The following is a 27415-nucleotide window of genomic DNA, read 5'->3' on the forward strand; positions in this document are numbered from 1 at the left end:
TTGTCACCCCCCCCTTCTCCGTGGCACGATCCCCCTCCCGCCCCGCAGTGGTACGTCCCGTCTCCCCCTCCCGCCCCGCAGTGGTACGTCCCGTCGCCCCCTCCCGCCCCGCAGTGGTACGTCCCGTCGCCTCCTCCCGCCCCGCAGTGGTACGTCCCGTCTCCTCCTCCCGCCCCGCAGTGGTACGTCCCGTCTCCCCCTCCCGCCCCGCTGTGGTACGTCCCGTCTCCCCTCCCGCCCCGCAGTGGTACGTCCGTCGCCCCCTCCCGCCCCGCAGTGGTACGTCCCGTCGCCCCCTCCCGCCCGCAGTGGTACGCTCCCCCCTGAGGCGGCCCCTCCCGCCCGGCCCGGCCCCTCCGGCCGCGTCTCCCCGCGCCGCCCCGCTCCGGCCGCCCCCGGACAGGTACCGCCCCGCCGGCCCGGGCCCGCAGCCCCCCCCTCGGCCCGGGGCGGGCGTGGGGTGGGGGGGGTCCCCCCGCTCTGCCCGCCCCCGGGAGGAGCCTCCCCCCCCCCCCCCCCAAGCCCGGAATGGTCTGCGCCCCCCCCTCGCGGAATGGTCTCTCCCGCCCTCCCCTTCCCCCCCCGCCGCCATGGTCTCGCCCGGCGCCGCCCCGCCCCCGCCGCTGGTTTCCGCGCGAATCCGCCGCCCGGTCCCGCCGCTCCCGCCGCCGCCGCCGCCCCGATGCCGGCCCGGGCCGCCCCGCTGCCCCCCGCCCCGCTGCCCGCAGAGCTGCGCCGACGGTGAGTCCCCCGGCCCCGGCAGCCAGCCCCGCCCGGGCCCCGCGCGGCCGTGACACCCCCCGGCACCGACACCCCCGGTACTGACACCCCCCCGGTACTGACACCCCCCCACACTGCCCGGTACTGACACCCCCCCGGCACCGACACCCCCGGTACTGACACCCCCCCCCCGGTACTGACACCCCCCCCCGGCACCGACACCCCCCCGGCACCGACACCCCTCCGGTACTAACACCCCCCCACACTGCCCGGCACCGACACCCCCCCCGGTAGTGACACCCCCCCGGCACGGACTCACCCCCGGTACTGACACCCCCCCCCCCCCGTATTGACACCCCCCCGGCACCGACACCCCCGGCACTGGCCGGTACCGACACCCCCCCGGCACCGACACCCCCGGCACTGACACCCCCCTGCACCGCACCACACCCCCAGCACTGCCCGGTACTGATGACACCCCCCCCAGCACTGACACCCCCCGCCACTGCACCGCCCCGACACCCCCCCCGGCACTGACACCCCCGCAGCACTGCACGGCACTGACACCACCCCGGCACGGCACGACACCCCCCCAGCACTGACACCCCCCCCAGCATGGCACGGCACGCCCTGGCACTGACACCCCGCCGCCACCGCACCCGCTGGCACTGACACCCCCCGGCACTACACTGACACCCCCCCGGCACTACACTGACACCCCCCGGCACTACACTGACACCCCCCCGGCACTGCACTGCACGGCACTGGACTGCGCTGCACGGCACTGACACCCTGCCGCCACTGCACCCCTGGCACTGACGCCCCCCCGGCATGGCATGGCACCCTCCGGCACTGCACGGCACTGCACTGACACCAACACCCCCTCCGGCACTGCACTGCACTGACTGACACCCCCTTCGGCACTGCACTGACACCCCCCCGGCACTGCACTACACTGCACCCCTGGGCGCTGACCCCCCCTGGCACTGCACTGGATTCCCCCCCCAGCCCAGCATTGCAGTGCACTGCCCTGCACTGCACTGACACCCCCCCTGAGACTGCACTGACCCCCCCCGGCGTTGCACTGTATCACCCTGCACTGACCCCCCCCAGCAGTGCACTGCCTTGCCCTGGACCCCCCTGGCAGTGCCCTGACCCCCCCCAGCAGTGCACTGCCTTGCCCTGGACCCCCTGGCAGTGCGCTGAGCCCCCCCAGCAGTGCACTGCCTTGCCCTGGACCCCCTGGCAGTGCCCTGAGCCCCCCCCAGCAGTGCACTGCCTTGCCCTGGACCCCCTGGCAGTGCCCTGACCCCCCCAGCAGTGCACTGCCTTGCCCTGGCAGTGCGCTGACCCCCCCCAGCAGTGCACTGCCTTGCCCTGGACCCCCTGGCAGTGCCCTGACCCCCCCCAGCAGTGCACTGCCTTGCCCTGGACCCCCTGGCAGTGCCCTGACCCCCCCCAGCAGTGCACTGCCTTGCCCTGGCAGTGCGCTGACCCCCCCCAGCAGTGCACTGCCTTGCCCTGGACCCCCTGGCAGTGCCCTGACCCCCCCCAGCAGTGCACTGCCTTGCCCTGGACCCCCTGGCAGTGCCCTGACCCCCCCCAGCAGTGCACTGCCTTGCCCTGGACCCCCTGGCAGTGCCCTGAGCCCCCCCAGCACTGCACTGCCTTGCCCTGGACCCCCTGGCAGTGCCCTGACCCCCCCAGCAGTGCACTGCCTTGCCCTGGACCCCCTGGCAGTGCCCTGACCCCCCCCAGCACTGCACTGCCTTGCCCTGGACCCCCTGGCAGTGCGCTGACCCCCCCCAGCAGTGCACTGCCTTGCCCTGGACCCCCTGGCAGTGCCCTGACCCCCCCCAGCAGTGCACTGCACCCCCCAATATCGCACTGCCCTGACACCCCTGCAGAGGGGGGAGCCCGGTGCCGCCCTGCCAGCCCGCTCCCCCCGCACTGCGCAGCGTTGCCCTGACACCCCCTCCCAGCACTGCGCTGCAGTGACCCCCCCAGCCCCAAGTTTTGCCCCCCCACCGCAGCGTGGGGAGCCCAGCGCTGGGCTGCGCCCCCTCCCTTTGCAGTGCCGTGCACAGCCCCCCCGACACTGCATCCCACTGCTCAGCCCTGACCCCCCCGTGCCTTGCGCTGAGGCCCCCCCCCGTGCAGTGCGCTGAGCCCCCCCCGGCCCTGCACTGCACAGACCCCCCGCTCTCCCCCCTGCCCTGTGCTGACCCCCCAACACTGCCCTGACCCCCCTCTGCAGTGTCCTGGTCCCCCACCCATTGTACGGACCCCCCCAGTACCCCCAGTAAAGCGCACTGGTGCCCCCCAGCACCGCCCTGACCCCCCCATGCTCTCACTGCCCCCCAGCGCTGCGCTCCGTGGCCCCCCACGCCCCCCTGCACCCCGCTGAGCCCCGGCACAGCTCAGCAATGCACCGCACCGGGGGTCTCCCCAGCACCCGCAGCCCCTCCCTGCCCCATGGAGCAGCCCTGACCCCCGGCCGTGTGTTGGGGGGCTCCCTGGGGGGGGCAATAGGGTGCTCCTGCCCCACAGCCAGGCCCCACGTGGCGGTGGGGACGCCCGGCCTTGCCCCCGCGCGGCTTTGTCCGTGCGCTGCCGCTCAGGGCGGGGAGCGAAGGTGCAGCCGGCCGGGGTGGGGGGGACCCTGGGTGACCCCCCGCTTTTCGCTGGGGTGGGGGGCATGGAACTCCCTTCCTGGGGGGGCGGAAGCGGGGCGCAGCGGGGATTTTTCCTTCCCGTGGGACGGGGGGTTTCGAGCCATTCCCCCTCCTCGCTCCGGAGGGATCCGGCACCGTCCCCGCGTCCCCCCCCCGGCTCTCGCCCCGCCACCGGCAGCGGGGAGGGCACATGGAGGGGTTGGCGTTTCCTGCGCCGTATTCCCCGCCGGCTATTGTCCCTTCCGCTCGCCTCCCGGCATCCCCTGGCCGGCGGGAAGGGGGGGGCCCGCGCTCGCCGGCCGCCGCCGAGCCGTTCTCCGGTTCGGCTACCCCTCTTCCGGTGCGGCGGCCGCGCGGCACAGCCTTGGCGCGCCCCGACCTTTCCCTGTCTGCCGTTGGTTGCCGCCGGAGCTCCGGCTGCATGGCCGTCCTCAAACCCAGGTGCCGATGACGGGACGGGATTTATCGCCCTCCTGGGTTTTGGGGGGGTGGTGGTGGGGACCCCTCTCTGCCTCCTCGCCGGCCCCGGCTCGAAGGAAGTGGCGGTGGCGGCATGGGGGCAGGAAGCCGAAAAAGCGGGCGGCTGGAGGTGAGATGGGAGCGAATGGAGCCAGTGCCGGACATGCCGGCGGCATCGGAGAGGTCCCGTCCCGCGTCCCGGCAGGCGGAAGCGTTCCCGGGGGGCGGCCGCATGGCCCCGGTCCGCCAGACGGGTTCCCCGTTTCGGCGGGAGAGCCGCGGTGAACCGGGAGGGAGCGCCGGGGTTGTGCCAAGCCTCCGGCAGCGGTGCCGGGGATGGGGTTTCCTCCTCGCCGTCCCCTCGCCGCGGGGCTGGGGGCTGTCCCCGCCACGCAGGGGCAGCGCCGGCCGCTTCCCCCCACCCTCCATCACCGCTTTGTGCCGCCGGTGCTGTGGGAAGACGACACGTGGCTTGTCCCCCGTGGTTTTTTTGCCATCTCCATGCCGGGGCAGGGCACGGGTGGGCAGCGAGCCCCTGCGGCTCCCTCGGGGGGTCCCTTGGGCACCAGCATCCCGGCCCCGCCTTATTCCCCCCCGGGAGCCGAGCATCCCTCTTGCTCCGAGGGAGCTTGGTCCCTCTTTGCCTGCGCCGCTCCTTCGCCGGGTGCCGTTTCTGGAGCCGTCGAGGTGATTTTGGGGTCTCCTGGTTGCCCCTGCCCGTCGGTGTCCCCCCGTAACCTCGTTGCCCGTCAGCGGAGCGTGATCTGACCCCCAACGCTCTTCTCTTGCAGGCTGCAGGACTTGGAGAGGGATGAAGACAGCCTGAGCGAGAAGGTGAGTATCTCCGGATCGCCGGGAGCCGCATTTCCACCCGCCCTCGCCTCCGATTTGGGCGCCGCCATCCCGTGCCGTCACCGCCGGCTCTGCACCCGGTGCTGCCATCAGGCTCAGGATGCTCCGGCTTGCAGCGGTGGGAGTTGGCGGCGCTCCGGAGCCGGCTCCTGGATGCTCGGCGCCGACGTGACGCTAGTGCCGAGCAGGGGACTGCGATTCACTGGTGCTCCTGAGCCTCTTATTTCTGCGGCGTTGCGAGGATGGGGGGGTCCGGAGCCCCCCGGCATGGGGTGGGGGGGGACAGGGACAGGGACGGTGCGGCGGGCTGGCCGAGAGACCCCCCCAGTGTCTCCCTTGCCGGCCCGGCTCCCTGGACCCGGTGAGGCCGTAGTCCCGGTGTCGGCGCTGTCCGTTGTCATACGGAAACCGCCGTCACCTCATATCCGGAGGGTCCCCGTGAGCTGGGTGAGCGGCGCCCGGGTTCGGAGCGACCGGCAGTTCGGCTCAGCCCGACCGCCTACAGCGATGCTGCTCCGCCGAGCCCCGTGGGGAGCGTCCCCGCCCCACGCCGTCCCCTCTGTCCCCGCAGGAGTGCGTCAAGGAGAAGCTGAGCCTCATCCATGGCTTCCTCCAAGCTGACGTCCAGAACCAGTTGAGCGAGCTGGAAGCCAAACTCCGCTGCGAGGAGCTGTCGGAGGTGAGACCCCGGTTTTCGGCAAGCCGGTGGGTTGGGTTGTGCCAGCTCCTTGGCGGTGCGGCTCACCAGAGCCGGGCGGTTTACCCGATGCTCTTCCCTCCCAGGAGAGGTACCTGGCCAAGGTGAAAGCCCTGCTCCACCAAGAGCTCTCGGCGGAGAATGGGGACGCGGTGCCGCTGCTGCAGGCTTCCAACGGGTGCTCCAAAAACGGCGCCTACGGGAGCGATGAGGATTCGGAGCGAACAGGACCTGACGGGGAAGAAGACAGCGCGATGGAGATGGAGGAAGCAGTCGCCTCTTCCTCCTCCTCTTCGTTGGTCCCCACGCCACGGGCGCGCAAGGCCAGGAGGAGCCGATCCAACGGGGAGAGCAAAAGTAACAGTGGTGCTGGGCGCGACGTGGTTTTCTTGGGTTTTCGCGCTTGGAAGGCAGCAGGAACCATCTGCTGCCGTTAAATACGAAGTGGGAGCGTGGGAATTTCCACCGGGAAGGGTTTGGGGGTCTCCATGCCTTGCTCCAGGACGATGGGGTGCAGGGCAAAGGGGCGCTGTCGCCTGCGGTGGTCCCATTTCCGTGGGGTGTTGCGGGAGAGGAAGGGCAGCGGGTCCCCGCCATTAACGCAATCCCTCGCCCTCTTCCTAACAGAGTCTCCCGCCAGTTCCCGGGTCACTCGGAGCTCCGGCCGGCAGCCGACCATCCTGAGCATGTTCTCCAAAGGGTCAGTACGGCGGTAGGGCTGGGACCTGCACCTCCTTTACCGCCTCCCCCCGGAGCCTTCACCCTCTTCTTCCTCTCTCCACCATCCGGGGCTGATGGGTTCGATCCCAAAACTTGCGGTTCCCAGTAAGACCGACCTTGGGAACCTGCCGGGCGCTTCCCTGGGGAGCCCCGCTCCTGCCGGGAGAGCCCCGCGTCCGTGTCCCCCTCTGCCAAAGCCCTCCTGGCGTTGGACCCTCGGAGTGATCCGTTGCATTTCAAAAAACCGGCAGGTCCAACAAACGGAAATCGGAGGAGGTGAACGGGGAAGTGAAGCAGGAGGTGATGAGCGTGGAGAAGGAGGAAGAGGAGCTGGAGGAGAAGGTGTGTGCCGGCGCCGTTGGCGGCCGAGGTCTTGGCCGGCTGCTTTGCCGAGTCGAGTGTGTTGTCCTGGAGGGTGTCGTGCTCTCCAGCCTCCCCTTACACCCCTTCGTTTCTCTCTCAAGGAACAAGACGAGAAAAGGATTAAAATCGAAACCAAAGAAGGGTAAGGAGGAAGGAGAGCGTTCCCGGCTTTGGGCCGATGTCCATTTCCCTCCGCCGCGGCCTCGTTAACGTGGGGAGATCGACGGCGTTACGCTGCCCTGTGCCTTCATCCCTCTGTATTTTTTTACACCCAGGTCGGAGATAAAAGATGAAATTACTCAGGTTAAAACTACACCACCTGCTAAAGTAAGTTTCTTTTTCTCCACCTCAGCGTTTTGGGGGCTTTTTTTATTCTTCTAACTCTTCCAAAGAGCGGTTGGACTTCTCTAAAGGGAAAGATAAAGCCATTTCCAGCCCACGCAGCTTCCAAAAATCAACCTCTCCAGCAAGGTGGGGAGCAGCGCAGCCTGTACGAGCCTGGGCCGCTTTCGAAGCGAGGGCAGCGGCCGCTCTTTTGCTGCCTGGATGCTTTGAAAACGAGGGTTGTGCTAACGAACGGGAGCGTTTGGGGAAGGAGCTTTTGAGCCTGATCGCGGGCTGAAGCTCGCGGGGCGGGGGAGAGAAAAGCCGACGCCGTCTCCTCTGTCTTGCAGACCACCCCTCCCAAGTGCGTCGATTGCAGACAGTACCTCGACGATCCCGACCTCAAATTCTTCCAAGGGGATCCTGATGATGCCGTAAGGGATTTAACGCTCCTTCTGCGGGGCCAGGGAGAGCTGTCGCGCTAACGGGAACGCTCGTTAAACGTCCTCCTCTCTCCCTCGCTCAGCTGGAGGAGCCAGAAATGCTGACGGATGAGCGCTTGTCCCTCTTCGACGCTAACGAAGACGGCTTTGAGAGCTACGAGGACCTGCCGCAGCACAAAGTCACCTCTTTTAGGTGAGACGTGGGAAATGGGGCTAGAAAAACCCGCTGGATTTGCAAACCCCGTGTGACAACGCCTCAAACTCCAACCTCTGTCCCGTGCCAGCGTCTACGACAAGCGAGGTCACTTGTGTCCCTTCGACACCGGCCTGATCGAGAGGAACATCGAGCTGTATTTCAGCGGTGCTGTGAAGCCCATCTATGACGATAACCCTTGTCTGGACGGTGAGTCGGACGCGGAGGAGCCTCGAGGGCTGCGGGGACGCTGGTTTGTCACCTTAAATTTCAGCTCAATGCCACGTGCGAGATGAAGTTGGTTCCGGGTGGTGCTTTGTCACCCACAGCTGCTTGGTTTTTTTGGGCCCCGAAGACTGAAATCTGTGTTTTCTGGTTTTCAGGTGGGGTGAGAGCCAAGAAGTTGGGACCCATAAATGCCTGGTGGATCACGGGGTTTGATGGAGGGGAGAAGGCTTTGATCGGCTTCACCACAGGTGGGTGAGCGGGTACGGGGGAGGTTGCGCCGGGGCAGCGCGCCTGCCTTGGGATTTAAGTCTCTGCCGCGCATCCGGCTGGTGAAGGGGCTTTATTTGGGTTCGTGGACTTCGCTGCCGCCGGGAACTTGCACCAACAAGCACCTGGCGAGGTGGAGGACCGTGCTGAAGCTCAGGTCTGGGTTTATTTAGCTTGGCAGCACACAGGCTTACGTTAAATGCATATAAAACCTCCTCCTGAGCTCGCAGCCGCCAGCAGCGCCCTGCGTGAGGCTGTCGGAGCTGGGACAAGCAAGGTGGCTGCAGGCGGGTGTCTCCCTGCCAGCCCTACCCAGGCAGGATCCGTCCTCCGCTCCCACCTCCGCGGGAAGCCGCCGGCACAATGCGGGGACGGGTCAGGGTCGCTCTCGGAGGGAGTTTTCTCTTTGCTCTTGACCTCTTGGCCCCCGTCGCAGGGCTCTGTTGCTTTCTTGCTCTACTCCCCAGGCTTTTTGGACAGGTTTGTGTTGAGAAAGGGCTTGGAGGAACGCCCAGTCCCGGCCAGCCCTTGGCTCTGTGTCCCGGCTGGCTTTTTCACTCTCTAGCCAAACTGGGGGAAGAAGGCTGATGTTTGGGGGTTTAAAAGCTTTTTCCCTTCACCGTTTCTACAAGGAACCCTTCCAATAACCTGGTGATATCAGAGGAGGACTTAACTCTCCTGTGCATCAGCAAACGGAGTTTGTAGTGACAGAAAAAAAAAAAACCCCGGATTATCTTTGCTTTCTAATTAGGTAACAGCAAAAATAAGAGGCTAGTGCGTGGATAGCGTGCCCCACCTCACGTCCCCGCTCCTGCCTCGCTTTGGTGGTGATAGCTGAGTGACCGTGGGTCCTGGCTTGTGGTAGAGCTTCCCCACACGCTTAGGTCCTGGTGCTGTAGCAGCGTGGACGGGCTGGTCTTCCCCTCCCCAGGACCCGCTCGCCGCAGTCCTAGCTCATCCTTAAATACCGCTAAATTCCCCGGTATTTAACCGCCCGCCGCGATATCTCTGCCGCAGCCTTTGCGGATTACATCCTGATGGAGCCCAGCGAGGAGTACGCTCCCATCTTCGCCCTCATGCAAGAGAAGATCTACATGAGTAAAATCGTCGTCGAGTTCCTGCAGAACAACCGCGACGTCAGCTACGAGGATCTGCTCAACAAAATCGAGGTGAAAATCCGATGGCGGTGGTATCCGGGGTGGGGGGTATGTTGCTCTGCCGCCCTTTCCCTAACCGACGCCCCCTCCTCGCAGACCACCGTACCTCCCGCGGGGCTGAACTTCAACCGCTTCACAGAGGATTCGCTCCTGCGGCATGCCCAGTTCGTGGTGGAGCAGGTGGAAAGCTACGACGAAGCCGGGGACAGCGACGAACCCCCCGTCCTCATCACGCCCTGCATGAGGGACTTGATCAAACTGGCTGGAGTCACCCTGGGGAAGAGGTGAGCCCCGTGTAAACACTCTCTTTGGGGGACACTTGGCTTTCCCCAACACGGCGGGTTGGTTCTCCATCGGCTTTACACAGGGGGTCCTTCCAGGAAAAAAAAAACCCAACCCTTTTGCTTGTTCCCAGCTGGGATGACCTGAGGATATGGGCTCAGTGGCACGGGCAGCACTGGGAGATTGGAGCCGAAATCCCCCCAAAACTGGGAAAATCCTCTGTCGAGTGCTGCCCCGAGGGGGGAAAGGCACTGGGTTGGGTCCCCAGAGCCTGGCTTTGCTCTTTGTCCTGCCGTAGCGTCCCTTCGGGACCTCGTGCCAGCCACGGGATGTGCCTGGGTGCCTGTTAGGGGATCCCACCGCGGTCCTCGGCCGTTGGGTGCCCCAGGGAGAGCTCTGTTCCCTGGGGACCCTCCCTGAGGGCCGGGCTGTTCATTGTGGCTGTAGCTGTCAGCGAGACGAGGCACAGGGTCCCCTCTCACCGCTCTCACCTTGGTCGCAGGCGAGCTGTCAGGCGGCAAGCCATCCGGCACCCCACCAAAATAGACAAGGACAAGGGTCCCACCAAAGCCACCACCACCAAACTGGTGTACCTCATCTTCGACACCTTCTTCTCGGAGCAGATCGAGAAGGACGAGAAAGAAGACGACAAGGAGAACGCCATGAAGCGCCGGCGCTGCGGCGTTTGTGAGGTAACAGGGGGCTGGCGTGGAGCCCGAGTGACCTGATTGCCCCTCCGTCCCCTCCATCCTTCTGGGGTCGCTTCCCTGGGAGCAGGGGAGCTGTTTCCCGAGGCCACCGAGCTCCCCTCGGTCCCTGTCCCTCCTGCCTGGGGCATCTCAGCTGCGTCTGCCTGTGCTCTCAGCCTGTCCCCTCTCCCTGCTCCAGGTCTGCCAGCAGCCCGAGTGCGGGAAGTGCAAGGCTTGCCAGAACATGGTGAAGTTTGGGGGCAGCGGACGGAGCAAGCAGGCTTGTTTGCAGAGGAGGTGCGTCTCCCCCGGGCAGCAATGCCTCCTGCCAGAGTCCTCTCCACCTCCAGAGAGAGGGGACGTGGTCCCCGCGCCGTGCCCGGCTGCAGTGACGGTCCCTGTGTCCCCAGGTGTCCCAACCTGGCAGTTCGGGAAGCCGATGAGGATGAGGAGGTGGATGACAACATCCCCGAGATGCCATCGCCCAAGAAGATGCTGCAGGGCAGGAAGAAGAAGCAGAACAAGAGCCGTATCTCCTGGGTGGGGGAGCCCATCAAGGTGAGGCTGGGCAGGACCCTGCTCCCCTCCCGCCGGGGTGGGTGCTTGGGCTGCGAAGGGGGCCGCGTTGCTCGCCGGCGTGGGGATTTAACGGTGCTCTCTGACCGCTTCTGCAGAGCGATGGGAAGAAGGACTACTACCAGAGGGTCTGCATTGACTCAGAGACCCTGGAGGTGGGAGACTGCGTCTCCGTCAGCCCCGATGATCCCACCAAGCCCCTCTACCTCGCCAGGTCGGTGCCGTGGTGCTGAAGGGGACGAGTCTCTGCTCCTGCTGGGGTGGACGTGCATGGGGGAGCCCTGATCGCTCTTCCCGCTCGGCTGTGCTGCTGCCTGGGGGCTCTCCAGCTCTGGCAAGGCTCCGAGCAGCTCAGCCCTTGCCCGGTGCCCCATAACCCTGACTCCTTCCCCCTCAGGGTGACAGCCATGTGGGAGGACAGCAGCGGCCAGATGTTCCACGCGCACTGGTTCTGCCCCGGCTCGGACACTGTCCTGGGGGCCACCTCTGACCCTCTGGAGCTCTTCTTGGTGGATGAGTGTGAGGATATGCAGCTCTCCTACATCCACGGCAAAGTCAAAGTGATCTACAAGGCGCCCTCGGAGAACTGGTCCATGGAGGTGGGTGGCAGCCCTGCAAACCCCGGCTGGCCCGGGCCAGGCACGGTGCAGGCAGCGGCACCGATCCCTGTGAACACCTCTCTCCTAGCAGGGCGGGCTGGACATGGAGATCAAGATGGTGGAAGACGACGGGAGAACTTATTTTTATCAGATGTGGTACGACCAGGAGTACGCTCGGTTCGAATCCCCACCGAAAACTCAGCCCACGGAAGACAACAAATACAAGTGAGCGTGCGCAGGGCAGCGGCTCTCGGGATCCGCTCCGCCCCAAACGGGCAGCAGGAGCCTCTCGGCTCCTGGCAGCACCGCAGCCGGCCTCGGCGGGGTCCCCATCACCGCGCTCTGCTGTCCCTCTTTCCCGCAGGTTCTGCATGAGCTGCACACGCCTGGACGAGGTAAGGCACAAGGAGATACCCAAAGTGGCTGAGCCCCTGGAAGAAGGGGATGGGAAGATGTTCTACGCCATGGCCACCAAGAATGGAGTGCAGTACAGGGTGGGAGATGGCGTCTACCTCTTGCCGGAAGCCTTTTCCTTCAGGTTGGTGCTTGCAGGGGGCTGTAGGCGCTTCTCAGGATGCTCTTTGGTCAGGCTTTTGGTAGCAGAGGACACAGTCTTCGGGTAGTGAATCTCACCTGTAAACGAAGCACCTATCCCCCCTAATTTCCAAAAGTTTAGCTGAGAAATAGAGGTGCCTCTAACCCCAGTTTCACCTCCTGTCATTAAACGGAGCGATTTCTCTCTGATCAGACAATCCCGATCGCTGAGCTGCCGTGTTTTGGCAGAGGAATCGGAATCCTTTTGCGCGTCCCTTCAAAAGAGCGAGCCTGGGTAGATGAAAGGTGAAACAAGACCCTGCCTGCTGCCTGTAGTTACGGGAGGCAGAATGGCAAACCTCTTTGGGAAGAGGGCTGGGGCAGCAACGTGTAGGCACCTCGGTTCGCAGCCGTGCGCGGTTACGTGATGCTCTGGCTGTAAAACGCCCGGGCTGCGGAGCAGGAGGTTTGGTGCCGGCGCTGCCGCGGTGGCGTGGTGCCCACCTTGCCACCCTGCCCCAAGGAGAGCGGAAGAGGAGGAAGCAGGCAGGCTAGGCAGCGGCGTGGGAGGAGGATGCTCTGTGCTGCTAGGGCGTTTTTTGGGGGGGAAAGGGATACCCCAACATCCTTCTCTCCCTTTCTCCCCAGCATGAAACCTGCCAGCCCAGCCAAGCGCCCCAAAAAGGAGGCGGTGGATGAGGAGCTGCACCCGGAGCACTACCGCAAGTACTCAGAGTACATCAAGGGCAGCAACCTGGATGCCCCCGACCCTTACCGCGTGGGCCGCATCAAAGAGATCTTCTGCAACATCCGCAGCAACGGCAAACCCAACGAGGCCGACATCAAGCTGCGCATCTGCAAGTTTTACAGGTGAGCAGCGCCGCTGGGGGCTGCGTGACGGGGATGCAGGGCCCCCTCGAGATCTCGGGAGCTGGGAAAAGCTCTGCACCATCAGCTTAAGGTCGCTCCCGGAGCCAGGTGCCTCGAGCAGCGCAGCGTGGTCAGTCGGTGCAGCGTGGGCACCGCTCGAAGGGGCTTACCGCTGCGGCGATCTGGGCTCAGACCTGGTGCCGAGCCGCACCGCCAGCGCCGTCCCAGGGCGTTACCAAACATTTGCAGGCTCTTAGTCATCTCCCTCGCACCACGGAGGGATGTGTGCGAAGAGCCACGGAGGGATGTGTGCGAAGAGCCTTGGCAGCAGGAGAGGAACGTGCTGACGCTCAGACTCCGTGTGTTTCGAGCCTAACAGCTCTCCTCACTTCAGATCTCTTTGCCTTTAAATTCGCTTACCGGCTCCAGTGCCAATTCCCCCTCCCTCCTCTTAAGAGAACCCCAAAAAAACTTCCCTTTGGTATGAAACAAATCATCCCTTTGGTGCTGTGCCCAGGCCATGCCAGCGAACGTGCGCTGCCGGAGGGAATAAACCCTCCTCTCCCTGGGGAGACGGAGCCATGCGGGCGCCAGAGGCTGGAGTGGGGTGAGGATGTTGCCAAAAACATTTCCCCCATCCAAGCGCTTTTTCCCTCCAGACCCGAAAACACGCACAAGTCCATGAAAGCCAGCTACCATGCAGACATTAATCTCCTGTACTGGAGCGACGAGGAGACGACGGTCGACTTCCGCGCCGTGCAGGGCCGTTGCACGGTGGTGTACGGGGAGGATCTGACGGAGAGCATCCAGGACTACTCTGCCGGTGGGCTCGACCGCTTCTACTTCTTGGAGGTGAGGGAGCCGGGGTTCGAGGGGTCTGGCCATAGCGTGCCGAGCCCCCGGGGAACAAGCAGAGCAGGCGCATCGGCCTCTGCCTGTCGGCGCAGGCTGTCCTGCCTCTCCGGGTGTGTTTTGCACAAAGGAGCTGTCGTGCAGAGCGAGGATTTGTAGCTCGTTGCAATTTCCTAAGGGGAAAGTCTCGGATGCAAAGGAAGCTTTAATCTGAGTGTCACCACGAGCTGGCTGGAGCGGTTGCTCTCCATGGAGCTGAGGGGACTAATTTGGACCCTCGGGCGGCCACCCCAGCTCCCTGAGGCAATGGAGAGGGAGGTGACAGACCCTCTGCGGCCCCCAGCGCTGCGCCTGTGTCCTGCCCTTGGATTTCGTAGCTCTGATGGGGTGTTGGCAATGCCTCGGCCGTTCCTGAGCTAGAAAAGCTCTTTGTGTTCAAGTGTCCCAAACCCTTTCTCTTCCCCAGGCTTACAACGCAAAAACCAAGAGCTTTGAAGATCCTCCCAACCACGCTCGGAGCTCTGGCAATAAAGGGAAGGGGAAGGGAAAAGGGAAGGGTAAGTCTGCTTGGGGGGAGAGGTCTCGGGTGGGTGAACCGGTTCGCGTCTGCCGTTACGTGCTGCCGAGCAGAGATAAGACCTGCTGCCGACCAGATGTTTCTGTGCTCTCCTCCTTGCTCCGATGCAGCGGCAGGATGCAGCGATGTGGTTTTAAGGCACCTAATCTCTTCGAAATAAACCTTGCAGCGACAGCACCTGGTCCTTTAGAGATCTCAAAGCCTTTTACTTGCCAGCCCTCTGCCAGGTGCTGGCTGCTCCGTTGCGTAGGGCTTTGTACCCTGATCCGAACACGGGCAGCTGCCCTGTGAGTTATCGCTGCGCCCGTCTGACCCTCAGAAACTCTCTGCCTGCGCCCGCGGGTTGTTGGATGGAAAGGGATCGCATGGGGGAAAGACGAGAGGCTTCCCTTCCGTGCACGGGCGTATTCTGGCAGCGGCGGTGAAACAATTAAGGGGCAGAGAGGTGCTCGAAGCTGATGTTTTAACTGCTGCGGAGGAGGGGGAGAAGAATTTGCCTTGTAAGCACTAAGAGGAGGAAATGACTTTGCCTTTTGATGTGAGCGGGGCTCTGTTCGCAGGCAAAGGCAAAGGGAAGTCGTCGGTGAGCTGCGAGCAGAGCGAGCAGGAGCCGGCCGAGCTGAAGCTCCCCAAGCTGCGGACCTTGGATGTCTTCTCTGGCTGCGGAGGGCTGTCCGAGGGCTTCCACCAGGCAGGTGAGCGGCAGAGCGGGGAGAGCGGTGGGGCGACGAGCAGAGCCCGTGGGGAGACGGGCATCGGCGCCGGCTGCTCGGTTTCTCCGAGCTGGCGGTTGTGTTCGGCACGTGCCGGATCAGGGGGTGCGAGCCAGCGCTCTGCTCCTCCGCACAGGCTCAAGATCCTCCGCTTTGTCTCCCCAGGCGTGTCGGAGACGCTCTGGGCCATCGAGATGTGGGAACCGGCCGCCCAGGCTTTCCGACTGAACAATCCCGGCACTACCGTCTTCACGGAGGATTGCAACGTCCTGCTGAAGCTGGTCATGTCCGGCGAGAAGACTAACTCGCTGGGGCAGAAGCTGCCGCAGAAGGGGGATGTGGAGATGCTGTGCGGTGGTCCCCCGTGCCAGGGCTTCAGCGGCATGAACCGCTTCAACTCCCGCACCTACTCCAAGTTCAAGAACTCCCTGGTGGTCTCCTTCCTCAGGTGAGCAGGGGAGGTGGCAAGGAGCTGTGTTGGGGTGCGGGCGCGGACCCCCACCTCAAATGTTGCTCCGTCCTTCCTCACGTGTCCCTCTCCCTCCTCGCAGCTACTGCGACTACTACAGACCGCGGTTCTTCCTTCTGGAGAACGTCAGGAACTTTGTGTCCTTCAAGCGTTCCATGGTGCTGAAGCTCACCTTGCGCTGCCTTGTCCGCATGGGTTACCAGTGCACCTTTGGGGTCCTACAGGTAGGGTGTTGGGTGACCCCGAGACGGTTAACTGAGGTGAAAACCCTTCTCCTCTCACGTGGCTCTGCCGTGAAGCGTCCCCTCCACAGGAGCGGTTGGCTGCATTGCTCCTGGGCTTCCCTGGGCGGCTTGGGGGATGTTCCCAGCTCTTTGAGGGCGTAGACTGGATGGGGAAGCTCCAGCGCCTTCAGGAGTTGTCCCTTCCTTCCCAGGCTGGCCAGTACGGCGTGGCCCAGACGCGGCGGAGAGCCATCGTCCTCGCTGCAGCTCCCGGCGAGAAGCTGCCCATGTTCCCCGAGCCTTTGCACGTGTTTGCACCCCGTGCCTGCCAGCTGAGCGTCGTGGTGGACGACAAGAAGTTCGTTAGCAATATCACCCGGTGAGCCTTCGGAGCCGCGCCGGGGCTGACGGGGGTGAGGTTTCGGCTGCTCACGGCTCCCTCCTTCCTCCCAGGACGTATTCCGGCCCCTTCCGCACCATCACCGTGCGGGACACCATGTCCGACCTGCCGGAGATCAGGAACGGTGCCTCCGCCTTGGAGATCTCCTACAACGGGGAGCCCCAGTCCTGGTTCCAGCGGCAGATCCGGGGCTCCCAGTATCAGCCCATCCTCAGGGACCATATCTGCAAGGTGCGTGTGCCGGGGTCTCAACGGGGGGCCGGGCTGCACTCGGACCCCGCAGACCCAAACCCATGCAGGTTGGATGCGAGGTGGGGTGAGAGGGGCCATCCCCAAGCCCTCCCTGGTTAACTTTCCCGAAGATGAGGCTGGTGGAGCTGCTGGGATTTATCCCTCTCCCCCAGCTTTCCCCGGAGAGCGGACTGGGGCTCTTGGGGTGGCCGATGTCCCTCTGTGTCCCCTGCGGTGACGGCAGGCTTGTCGTTGGCAGGACATGAGCGCCCTGGTCGCAGCTCGGATGAGACATATCCCCTTGGCCCCCGGTTCCGATTGGCGCGACCTGCCCAACATCGAGGTGCGGCTGTCGGACGGCACGACCACGCGCAAGCTGCGGTACACGCACCACGAGAAGAAAAACGGCCGCAGCAGCTCCGGGGCGCTGCGGGGGGTCTGCTCCTGCGCCGAAGGTAGGTGCTGGCTCCCCAAAAATGGCCGTGGCTGCCCATCCGCCCGCTCCTCATCCTCCCCATCTCCCCAGGCAAGCCCTGCGACCCCGCAGACCGGCAATTCAACACCCTCATCCCCTGGTGCCTGCCCCATACCGGCAACCGCCACAACCACTGGGCCGGGCTCTACGGGCGCCTGGAGTGGGATGGCTTTTTCAGCACCACCGTCACCAACCCCGAGCCCATGGGCAAGCAGGTGGGTGCTGCCGGATCAGTCCCCTCCGCCGGGAAGGGCAGGCGTTGCCGAATGGCCGCCGCGGTCCTGACCGTTGGGTTTTATTTGCTGCCGTAGGGTCGGGTGCTGCACCCGGAGCAGCACCGGGTGGTGAGCGTCAGGGAGTGCGCCCGCTCCCAGGGCTTCCCCGATACCTATCGCCTCTTCGGGAATATCCTCGACAAGCACAGACAGGTGAGCGCCGGCCCCTCGCGAACCCCCTCACCGGCGCATCCCCTTGCCGGCGGCGTGGCGGAGCCGCCGCCCAGCGTAACCCTCCCTCTGTCGCAGGTCGGTAACGCAGTGCCTCCTCCTCTAGCCAAAGCCATCGGGCTGGAGATCAAGTCGTGCGTGTTGGCGAAGCTGAGAGAAGACATGGCGGGTAGGTGCCGCGCCGGGAGCCGCTGCCGTGGGCAGAGGGGTTGGATACGCCATCCGCAACCTCGGCCCTCCCTCGGGGGGGTGTCCCACTTTAGGGCTGAGGGCCGCGGGGCCCATCCTGCCCCCCCGGGTTGGGGTACGGCGGCGTCACCCCCTCCTCTCTCCGCAGAGACCAGCGCTCCGGAGAAGATGGAGACCGTGGAAACCGCCAACTGACGCGCAGCCTCTCCTCTGGCACCAGGCCTCCCAAACATGCACTGATTTATTTTAACCCCCTTTTTTTTGTTTGTTTGTTTGTTTGATTTGATTTTTTTGTTTTGTTTTTGGGTTTTTTTTGTTTTTTTTTTTAAATTCCCGGCCCGTGGGGACCCGTTGTGGCCTGTTCCCCCCCGGCCCTGCTCGTGTCTGTCTCCCGGCTGCCCTCCGCCACTGTCTGTGATGGTTGAACTCCACTACCGCCCCGGGACCCCCACCCCGGCCCCGGCAGAGCCCTGGGGGACCCCCCCCCGCTCCCGGCCCTGCCCTGGGGCCCCGCTCCCTGTTTTTACGCCGCATTGTATTGAAAATAATCGGCCGCTTTGTACAAGTGGGAATTGATACTTTATGTAGTTTTTATATGTTGTAATATTTCTTCAAATAAATCTCTCCTATAAATTATAACCCCCTCGCCCCCCCCCCCGCCCCGTTTCGTGCTCCGGGCCTGGTGTAGGCCTCAGCCCCGCGAGGGGGTACTGAGGTGTTGCTTAGCAACCGCCTCCCGCCATGCAGCGCGGCCCGCCCCACCCCGCCCCTTCCGCCTTTCCCGCGCCGGAAGTGGCGCAGCGCCGCCGGAAGTGTGGCGCCTCCTTCCGGTCGCTGTGCGTGAGGGCGGTGGGAGCGCGATGCCGACGGGCGACTACGAGTGAGGGGACGGGAACGGGGACGGGCCCGCGGCGGGTCCCGGGCGTCGGGCCTGGGCTTGGCCCGGGGAGCGGGACCGCAGGGGAGGAGGGCCTTCGGGCGGGGGGAGCGGGGCTGGGGCCTTGGCGGCGGCCGGCGGAACGCGGATGTGGGGCCTGGCGGGGCCGGGGGGGCCTTCGGGCGGGGCTGTGGCTGTGATGGGTGCGGGGAAGGGGGTGGCGGCGGTGCTGGGGCCCGAGTGCGACGGGAGCGGGGAAGGGGAGCGTCGGGGTGGCCGGGGACAGCGGCCTGGCCGGAGCCCGGAGCAGAGGGGACAGCGGGGTGCCCGAGCGAAGGGGCCCGGCGGGTGTAAGAGTGCGCTCTCTCCACAGCTCAAAGCCCAGCTGGGCCGACCAGGTGGAAGAGGAGGGTGGAGAGGACGGTGAGTGACTCTTGCCGCAGGCCGGTTCCCTCCTCCTTTTTCCCCTGTCGCTCCTCCTGCTGGTAACCAGGGAGTTTTCCTGGAGAAAAAGAGCAGCTGCTGCTCCTAAACCAGCCCAGAGACGCGCCCGCTCCTTGCCCAGGGTGCGAAACAGGCTCCCAGGCTGATCCTTGCGAGCAGAGTGTGCCTGACCTGGAACAGGGAGCAGGACCCCTCTCGCTATCCTTATTCCACCCGTTTCAGGGGCGGAGGAAGCCCAGGGGGTTGGAGCAGCTGAGGTTTCTTGGCTCTTTAGCCTCTTTCTCTGCTCGGGGGAGAGAGCAGGGCACCTCCTCCCTGCGGGGAGAGGCTGTGCCGGGGCACGGGGCTCCTGCCCCCTCTGCCGGCCTCGCCCCGAGCGAGGGGGTGACTCTCCCCCTTCTCTTCCCGCAGACAAATGCATCACCAGCGAGCTGCTGAAGGACATCCCCCTGCCAGGGGTGCTGGGGGGCAGCCTCAGCGCTGAGGCCGAGCTGCTGAAGGGAGGTGAGAGCTGGGCGAGAGGCCGGGGGGGCTGTTTTCCTGCCGCCTCCCCCACGTCGGACATTGTCCCACCGTCCCCCTTCCCCGCAGGCCCGCTCCCCTCCCCGAAAGAGCTCATCAATGGGAACATCAAAACCATCACGGAGTATCGCGAGGAGGAGGATGGGCGCAAGGTGAAGGTGAGCAGCGTGCCCCGGGCTGCCGTTTTGGCTTCTCCCCGCTGCCAAGCTCCCCTTTTCCCCTCCCAGAGCCCTCGGCTCTGCGCCGGCGCTGATCCCTGCCTGCGCGGTCGGGCAGCACCGGGCAGCCGCGCGTCAGCAGGGACATTCCGTCGGAGCCCCGTTTTGACTCTGCTGCTTCAGGCAGCCCTGAATTTGGCACGTGTGGGGCGGAGGCGCGGCTGCCATCTCTCCTCCTGCGTTGATCGATTCTTTTTGCACCTTTGCAGATCATCCGAACCTTCCGCATCGAGACCAGGAAGGCCTCTAAGGCGGTGGCCCGTCGGAAGGTGAGCGTCTCCTGCGGGAAGGGAGAGGGAGGGAGGGAAATCTGCGCTCCAGCAGGAACCGCTTCATCTCCCAGCCCTCCGCTTCTGCCCCTTCCTTTTCAAGCTCCCAACGACCCCTCGGTGGGGAGCATTTCCCTTCCCGCTGGCTGTTCCCGCTTCGTGTTCAGCAATTGTTTGGGGATGTTCCGTACGAGTGGGGCTCCCTTTTTCCCCCCCCACCCCGTTTTCTCCCCAGAACTGGAAGAAATTTGGCAACTCGGAGTTTGACGCCCCTGGACCGAATGTGGCCACCACCACCGTGAGCGATGACGTCTTCATGACCTTCATCACCAGCAAGGAGGTGGGTCGGGCACGGTGGGAGCTCGCGAGCCCGTGGGGAGGCTCCGGTGAGGCCGTACCCGGGCGTGTGGTGGATCCCGTGGGACTCAGGAGTTTCCTTGTCCCCCAGGACCTGAACTGCCAGGAGGAGGAGGATCCCATGAACAAGCTGAAGGGGCAGAAGATCGTCTCGTGCCGTATTTGCAAGGGCGACCACTGGACCACCCGCTGTCCCTACAAGGACACCCTGGGGCCGATGCAGAAGGAGTTGGCCGAGCAGTTGGGGCTGTCCACAGGCGAGAAGGAGAAGCTGCCCGGAGGTACGGCACCCCTTTATCCTCAGATGGGGGGGCAAGGGGGGGCCCCCGTTTGGCTGTGGCTGCAGGCAGCCTCACCTCCTGCCTGTCGCCTTTCCTGCCCTCAGAGCCGGAGCCGGTGCAGGCTCAGCAGAGCAAGACGGGCAAGTACGTCCCCCCCAGCCTGAGAGACGGAGCCAGCCGCCGCGGGGAGTCCATGCAGCCCAACCGCAGGGGTAAGTCAGGCCTCTCCTCGGGGTGGGGGCACCGCTCCCCACCCGCCCCGGGCCTCGGCTGCGCGTGACGCTGGGCCTCCGCGGTGCCGTGCACGGCACGCACCGGCTCTGGCCGCAGTCCCACCGGCGGCCTTGACTTTTCCTCGTCCTTCCCCCTAACAGCTGATGACAATGCCACCATCCGTGTCACCAACCTGTCCGAGGACACGCGTGAGACTGATCTCCAGGAGCTGTTCCGGCCCTTCGGCTCCATCTCTAGGATCTATTTAGCCAAGGACAAGACCACCGGGCAGTCCAAGGTGGGCACGGAGGGGTTTTCCCCTTCAGGGGGGCTGAGGAAGAGCCCCTCCTGCTTCTTCTCACCCTCTCGCTTTCCTCCCACCCCAGGGTTTCGCCTTCATCAGCTTCCACCGCCGGGAGGACGCGGCCCGGGCTATTGCCGGGGTCTCCGGATTCGGCTACGACCACCTGATCCTCAACGTGGAATGGGCCAAGTAAGTGCCGGGAGGTGGCTCGGAGGATTGGGGGTCCGCGTGCGACCCCCTCTTTCCTTACCGCGTTCTCCCCTCTCCTTAACGCGTTCTCTTCTTCCTCCACAGACCCTCCACCAACTGAATCCGGTGTCGCGCCGGCTCCCGGCGAGAGCGGTCAGTGCTTCTAAATAAAGATGCACGGTCTGGTATGCACCAAGGTGTCGATCTGAGCTGCGAGGGGGGTGTCACCGGGCGGGGAGCGGCCCTCTCCCTGTCCCCACACTGTCCCTGTCACCGCACCGAAGCCGTCCCTGACTCACTCCCGCCCCAGGCGTGCGGTGCGGCTGGCAGCGTCCGAGCCAGCGACGCGGGGAAGGGCGTGGCGCCGCTGTTCCTCATTTTTTAGATCCATGCCCCTTTTCAGCTAGGAAAAAAGAGAATCTGCCAAAAAGAGGTGCGACACGAGGCCGTGCTTTTGGTTTCGGCTTTAATTCCCCTTCTCCCACGTTCCTGCCACCCTTTCCGGGAGGGAAACGCGTGCCCAAGGGCCACACTGAGCTCTGTGCCGGCCACCCCGAGGGGCTCCTACGCTGCTGGCCGCAGCTCCACCTCCTCAGCCTGCTCCCCGTTGGCGGTGCCGCAGCCGGCACCGCAGCAGCTCTGCATGCTGTCGGCCAGGGCGGCGTAGAGCAGCGGGTGCAGGCAGATATTGAGGTTAACGAGGATCTTGCAGACCTGGGTGGTGGCGTGGATGGCTCTGGAGACGGCGCAGTCCTCCGTGCCCGGTCGCAGCAGGCGACGCCACAAGTTGAGGTTACGGAAAATGTGGTAGGGCAGGTAGGAAAAGGCGTAGAGAGCCACTCCCGCCCCCACCAGCATTCCCACTTTCCGCTTTTCCGCCCGGCTGAGGTTAGGATTACGGAAAACGGTGCGGATAATGGCGGCGTAGCAGAAGGTGGTGAGCAGGAAGGGCAGCCCACAGCCCAGCCCGGCCAGCAGCAGGCTGTAGGGATAAAACTCCCGCAGCCGCTGCGGAGCCGCGCTCCCCAAACACTCGATCGCGCCCTCCGCTTCTTGCAGCTCCGAAAAAAAAAAGCAGGGCGCCGAGAGCGCCCCGGCCAGCACCCAAACGATGGCGCTCAGCACCCTGGCGTGGTGCGGCTGCAGCCGCCCGTGGACCCGCAGCGGGTAAACGATGCCGAGGTAACGGTTGAGGCTGATGCAGGTGACGAAGAAGATGCTGCCGTAGAGGTTGCAGTTGAAAAGGAAACGTTCCAGCTTGCACAGCGCCGGTCCGTAGCGCCAGTCCTTGGGCGGGTAGTAATACGCCGCCAGGAACGGCAGCGAGAGGGAGTAGAGCATCCCGCAGACAGCCAGGTGGAAGGAGTAGACGATGCCGCTGTGCCAGCAGCGCTCGCGGGTGGTGAAACGGTAGACGGCTATGCCGTTACCCACCAACGCCGGCGGGAATTGCGCCGCCAGCACCGGCCACAGCGACTCTTGGAAGCTGCTGAAGTTACCGCAGTGAGCGAGATGGGCGGCCATTTCGGGGGGTTCCTTCTGGTCTGTCCCCCCCTGCGCCTCGTTTTGGCGGCTGCAGGCAGCGTAGAGGTGGAGCGCGGCCACGAAGTGCGGCTGCTGGCAAATGGCCACCTGGGGAAGCGGTGAGGGTTTGGTGAGCCCTGGCCGCCTCACGCCGGGACCGAGGAGGCCTTGTGGTCCCACGGCGGGGACTGAACGCGTCCCCCTGTCCGTCCTCCCGCCTTGCCCGGCTCCCGGGGTGCGGGCAGGGCTCCCCGCTTCCGCCTGCAGCCCCGCCGCTCGCCCCACTCACCCCGTCCTGGGGGTCCGCACTCGCCTCCCTCCTCGGTGACGGTCTTGGGGCCACCGTGGGGTCGCGTCCTGCCCCGTTTTGGGGACAGTGGGGGACACGAGGCTGGCAGGGGGGTGGCTGCAGGCAGGAAAGGGCACTTCTCCTTCGGGCAGCTTTCAGAGCTTGGCAGCTGCTGTCTGCCCTGGCCAGGAAAGGGAAGGAGCTGCGCGTGCCCGTCCTTCCTGCTGGAACAGGCAGCCCGACCCCAGCGCGGCGGCACAGAAAGGGCCACCCTGGGTGGGGGGGACCCGCCTTTCCCCCCCTCCCCACCCCAAACCCAGCACAGCCACAGGCGGTCGTTCCAAGCAGTGTATTGCACAGGAACGGGGTGGGGGGGCCCCCATTTCCTCTTCCCCCCACAGTCCTGGCGCGTGGCTGGCGGCTGATGCCTCAGCGCTTCCCCTTCTTGGCATGTCCGGGCCGCCGGAAAATCGTCTTCCCCTTTGCCAGCAGCTTCCCTCGCCCCTTCGGCCTCGAGGTGGCACGGCCAGGGCCGGGACCGGCCCCTTCCCGGGCTGGGCGCTTGGTTCCTCGGTGCGGTTTTCGGCCGGTCACCCCCTGCCTGGCCCCGCCGCGGTGCCGCGAGTCCCTCGGTGCTGGGTCTCCCTTCCGTCGCTTCCCTGGCACCGTGGGGCGAGGGCTGGGGGTGGCAGCGAGATGCTCCGGCTGGCTTTGCCGTCGCCGCTTCCGTAGCGGGGCAGCGCCCGAGAAGCTTCGCTTCCTCTTGGGGCGGTCGGGGAACAGATCTTGGGGGGGAAAAACGGGTAAAAAAAAAAAAGGGGGTTCAGCGAAAAAGGGGCGACGGGGGCGCAGCCTTGGGGCCGACGGACGTGTCAGTGCGTTTACTTTGAACCGAGATCACGGAGAGCTCAAGGTTTTCGCATCATCAGCCACTACCGGCGGGAGGAGCAGATGGGGGGGTCCGTCCCCTCCAGACTCACCTTTGTCCGGCTCCTCGCCCACCTCCTGCCGGTAATACTCGGCGTCGCTCTCCTCCGACTGCTCGGCCGCATCCTGCTGCTCCGGCGCCCCGGGATCCTCGGCGTCACTGTCGCCGTCGCCTTCCTGCTGTCGTTTTCTCCGGATCCCCGCCAGGCTTTTCTCCCTACGGTGCACCCGTGGTGTCAGCCTCCACCGGGCCGCTGCCGGACGCCGCTGCTGCCGCACTGCCCTCACCTATGAGCCTCACGCTGCCGCCGCTTGCGCTCCACGTCCGCCTCCTGCTTCTGTCGCCGCTGCGCCTTCAGCTGCAGCTTTGCCTCCTTCCGCGCCAGGATCTCCTTCACCTCCGCCTCCTTCTTGTGGACTTAAAACACGCAGGGAAAGGGGTGAGATGCCCCGGCCCGAGCCCCTGTGCCGGCAGGTTACCGGAGCCAGTGTTTTGCGGCACTTACTGTAGCTGTGGTAGAGCACGTTGCCCTGTGCCAGTCCCTCCTCCACCTTGACGAGTTGCAGAGTCATGCGGGGTCCGATCTACGGGAAGGAGGGGATGCGGAAAGCCCCAGTCAGGCTCGATCGCATCCCCGGCGCGATGGCAACTGCGGCGTCACCGCCGTCAACGGACCTCGGTGAGGCGCACGGCGCTCTGCTGCGCTTTCATGTTGCCTCGGCCGGCGTACGCCTGCGGCAGCTCCAGGACGTTGTGGGTCCCGTCCTGCTCGGCCTCGCTCTCCGACAGGTTTATGTCTCTGCCGAGGGACAGGAACGCGTTTGGGGACGGGCCGGAAGGCGCCTGCGGGACCCTCGTCCCCCTCGGTGCCCCCCACGCACTTCACCAGCAGCTCGCTGATGTCTTCCAGGCGGCTCATGTTGGGGAACTTCTCCTGCAGCAGCTTCTTCAGGCCTTTGCTCACGCCCACGGGCACGACCTTCACACTGCTGCGAGGAGGAGGAGGAGGAGGAGGAGGAGGAGGTCGGCGCTGGGAGACGGGGTGCAGGGTGTCCCCCAAAATCAGGGGCGCGACACTCACTAATGCCTGAAATCGAGGAGCTGTGTCTCTGCGTTGTAGCTGATGAGTAAACACCTCTTGATGCTGTTGAGGTTGACCTGTGGAAGGAGAGGGAACGGGAAGAGGGAAGAGAAGGGAAGAGGGAAGGGAAGAGGGAAGAGAAGGGAATGGGAAGAGGGAAGGGAAGGGGAAGAGGGAAGGGAAGGGGAAGAGGGAAGAGAAGGGAAGAGGGAAGAGAAGGGAAAAGGGAAGAGAAGGGAAAAGGGAAGAGGGAAGAGGGAAGAGAAGGGAAGAGGGAAGAGGGAAGAGAAGGGAAGAGGGAAGAGAAGGGAAGAGGGAAGAGAAGGGAAGAGGGAAGAGAAGGGAAGAGGGAAGAGAAGGGAAGAGGGAAGAGAAGGGAAGAGGGAAGAGAAGGGAAGAGGGAAGAGAAGGGAAGAGGGAAGAGAAGGGAAGAGGGAAGAGAAGGGAAGAGGGAAGAGAAGGGAAGAGGGAAGAGAAGGGAAGAGGGAAGGGAACAGGAAGAGAGAAAAGAAGAGAAGGCAAGGGGGAAGGCAAGGGGGAAGGCAAGGGGGAAGGAAAGGGAAGGCAAGGGGGAAGGAAAGGGAAGGCAAGGGCGAAGGAAAGGGAAGGCAAGGGCGAAGGGAAGGGCAGAGAAGGGGGAAGATTTCAGTTGGAAGGGACCTACAACACTCATCTACTCCAACTGCCTGACCACTTCAGGGCTGCCCGGGTTCAAGCGTATTCAGGGCACTGTCCAAAGGCCTCTTACACCCTGCCAGGCACGGGGCATCGACCCCCTCCCCAGGAAGCCTGTCCCAGCGTCTGAGCACCCTCTCGGTAAAGAAATGCTCCCTCGTGTCCGCTCTGAACCTCCCCTGGCGCCGCTTCGAGCCATTCCCAGGCATCCTGTCCCTGGATCCCAGGGAGAAGAACTCAGCACCTCCCTCTCCACCTCTCCTCCTCAGGAGGCTGCAGAGAGCAACGCGGTCGCCCCTCGGCCTCCTTCTCTCAAAGCCCTCAGCCACTCCTCGCGGGACATCCCTTCCAGCCCCGTCACCCGCTTTATTCCCCTCCTCCGGCCGCATTCGGGGACCTTCACGTCCTTCTTCAGTTGCGGGGTGCAGAACTGCAGGCCGTGCTCAAGGTGAGGCCGCACCGATGCTGAACGCAGAGGGACAATCCCCCCTCTTCACTGGCTGGTCCCGCCGTCTTTGATGTGAGTTTCCCCTCGTTTCTGCTGCCCGGCACCCCCAGATCCCTTCCTGCAGGGCTGCTCTCCAGCCGCTCCTCTCCCAGTTTATATCTGTGCCCAGCGTTACTCCCTCCCAGGGGCAGAATCCGGCATTTGGATTTGTTAAATGTCATCCCATTCATCATTGCCTAACGCTCCAATCTAGATCCCTCTGGAAGGCAACTTGTCCCTCGAGAGGGTCGACAGCACCTCCCAGTTTGATGCCATCCAGAACTGGCCCTAAAATTGAACCCTGAGGAGGACAGGAGGAGGTGGGACGGGCGCCGAGCCCCCCCCGGCAGCGTGGGGACGGTCCCCCAACCCCGCTTACCCTGTGGACGTTGATGGAGGGGAACATGTTCTGGAACATGCTGGCCATCAGCTTGATCTGGATCTGCTGGAGACCGAAATTGCTGAGGACCAGCAGCGGGTGATGGGTGAACTGCTGCTCGTGCATGCGGTGCCGCTTGAGGGACGAGACCACGTCCTTGATCAGCGAGTACTGGAGAGGAGAGGGGAAACGCACACACGAGGATGAGGAGGGGGCGAGACGCTGCCCTTCGCACCGCCGGGGAAGGGGGGGGTCCCGCCAGCACCCACCTGCGTCACCTTGAACGTCAACGTCGGGCCGCCGGGCAGTCGGAAAAGCTTCTGCGGGGCGGGGAGGGAAGAGAAGCGGCGCTCAGCGCCGGGGGGAAACCGCCGGCGGTGCCGCCACTGGGACCCCCCCCACCGGCGCAGACGCATCAGTGCGTTTACTTTGGATAAAATCACCGCGTGAACTCAACGGGGTTTTGTCATCATCTGCATCTGCAAACTGGCAGAGAGGGGAAACCCCCACGCCAAAAGGTGCCGGCACCCGCTGCGAGGCGGCGAGGGGGAGCGCAGCCGCTGCGGAGGGACCCCCCCGAACCCCCAAAGCAGCCCCAGAGGCCACGGGGGGGATCGCGCTACTCACAAAATTGATGCTGGAGGACGATTTGCTGAAGACTAAGAAATGCGTCACCCCCAGGGGCCCGGCCACGGCCACAAAATCCTTCAGGGAGTTGTTCTTCCGCACCTGCGGCACAGAGCGGCCGAGCCCTCGAGTTCCCCCCGCGCCAAACCGCCTCCGGCACCGAGGGCTCCGCTTTAGCCGGGGGACGGGGCAGGATCCGGCCCCCCCCTCCCCAGGCAGAGGAGGATCGTCCCCCGAGCTCACCTTGAGGGCTCTGGCGGTGTAGGGCTCCATCACCTTCCGCACGTCGGTGATGAGCTGCCGCACGTTTTTGCCGACGCGGCCGCGGTGGAAGACGAAGGAGTGGGGACGGTGCCGAATTCCTGCTGGGCGTGTTGCAGCGCCGCCGCCCGCTCCTTCTTCTGGTTCTTGCTCTAAGGGGAAGGGGGGGGCCGGTGGGACGGGCACCGGGGGGGAGCACCCGCTCCTGCTCCCCTCCCGCCCCCCGGAGGGCCCGATCCCTGGGACAAACGGGTCCCCCATCCCCT

General features: G+C 64.8%; 3 protein-coding genes across 3 annotated transcripts; 2 read left to right on the plus strand and 1 right to left on the minus strand.

The window, feature by feature from the left end:
* The first annotated feature begins 682 nt into the window (after nt 1-682).
* DNMT1 (DNA methyltransferase 1) lies at nt 683-17600 on the plus strand. Its single transcript, XM_059832985.1, has 34 exons — nt 683-741; nt 4646-4688; nt 5278-5385; nt 5490-5760; nt 6031-6103; nt 6375-6465; nt 6588-6628; nt 6762-6813; nt 7161-7244; nt 7337-7446; nt 7538-7656; nt 7830-7922; nt 8959-9110; nt 9195-9382; nt 9883-10072; nt 10269-10366; nt 10480-10627; nt 10744-10859; nt 11043-11244; nt 11336-11469; nt 11609-11782; nt 12427-12648; nt 13308-13500; nt 13967-14057; nt 14644-14772; nt 14956-15238; nt 15342-15483; nt 15696-15862; nt 15937-16114; nt 16374-16569; nt 16641-16804; nt 16901-17017; nt 17114-17204; nt 17373-17600. The coding sequence occupies exons 1-34, from the start codon at nt 683-685 to the stop codon at nt 17417-17419; spliced, it is 4566 nt and encodes a 1521-aa protein (XP_059688968.1). The 3' UTR covers nt 17420-17600.
* A 448-nt stretch (nt 17601-18048) lies between these two features.
* On the plus strand, nt 18049-21102 carry EIF3G (eukaryotic translation initiation factor 3 subunit G). Its single transcript, XM_059833008.1, has 11 exons — nt 18049-18104; nt 18475-18524; nt 18957-19049; nt 19137-19225; nt 19495-19554; nt 19790-19894; nt 20003-20192; nt 20297-20404; nt 20567-20703; nt 20792-20898; nt 21004-21102. The coding sequence occupies exons 1-11, from the start codon at nt 18085-18087 to the stop codon at nt 21017-21019; spliced, it is 975 nt and encodes a 324-aa protein (XP_059688991.1). The 5' UTR covers nt 18049-18084; the 3' UTR covers nt 21020-21102.
* Nucleotides 21103-21462: 360 nt separating this feature from the next.
* On the minus strand, nt 21463-27301 carry P2RY11 (purinergic receptor P2Y11). The gene is made up of 13 exons (XM_059833046.1): nt 27132-27301; nt 26889-26990; nt 26531-26581; nt 26262-26432; nt 24721-24797; nt 24521-24628; nt 24315-24438; nt 24145-24223; nt 23927-24056; nt 23692-23855; nt 23146-23496; nt 22712-22779; nt 21463-22530 (listed from the first exon to the last, which is right to left on the minus strand). The coding sequence occupies exons 1-13, from the start codon at nt 27159-27161 to the stop codon at nt 21463-21465; spliced, it is 2523 nt and encodes an 840-aa protein (XP_059689029.1). The 5' UTR covers nt 27162-27301.
* Between the last annotated feature and the right edge of the window lie 114 nt (nt 27302-27415).

Source organism: Gavia stellata, chromosome 38 (genome assembly GCF_030936135.1).
Source record: "Gavia stellata isolate bGavSte3 chromosome 38, bGavSte3.hap2, whole genome shotgun sequence".
Lineage (NCBI taxonomy): Eukaryota > Metazoa > Chordata > Aves > Gaviiformes > Gaviidae > Gavia > Gavia stellata.

Bases quoted from the DNA above. Each gene is read 5' to 3' on its own strand.
- DNMT1 (XM_059832985.1), top strand. From the start codon at position 683: ATGCCGGCCCGGGCCGCCCCGCTGCCCCCCGCCCCGCTGCCCGCAGAG. The intron at 4,689-5,277 runs GTGAGTATCTCC...CTGTCCCCGCAG, and splicing joins AAGACAGCCTGAGCGAGAAG to GAGTGCGTCAAGGAGAAGCT. The intron at 13,501-13,966 runs GTGAGGGAGCCG...TCTCTTCCCCAG, and splicing joins ACCGCTTCTACTTCTTGGAG to GCTTACAACGCAAAAACCAA.
- EIF3G (XM_059833008.1), top strand. From the start codon at position 18,085: ATGCCGACGGGCGACTACGA. The intron at 19,895-20,002 runs GTGGGTCGGGCA...CTTGTCCCCCAG, and splicing joins CCTTCATCACCAGCAAGGAG to GACCTGAACTGCCAGGAGGA. The intron at 20,193-20,296 runs GTACGGCACCCC...TCCTGCCCTCAG, and splicing joins GAAGGAGAAGCTGCCCGGAG to AGCCGGAGCCGGTGCAGGCT.
- P2RY11 (XM_059833046.1), bottom strand. From the start codon at position 27,161: ATGGAGCCCTACACCGCCAGAGCCCTCAAG. The intron at 24,224-24,314 runs GTCCGTTGACGG...TCCTTCCCGTAG, and splicing joins GCGCCGTGCGCCTCACCGAG to ATCGGACCCCGCATGACTCT. The intron at 22,531-22,711 runs GTGAGTGGGGCG...CCGCTTCCCCAG, and splicing joins GTGCGGACCCCCAGGACGGG to GTGGCCATTTGCCAGCAGCC.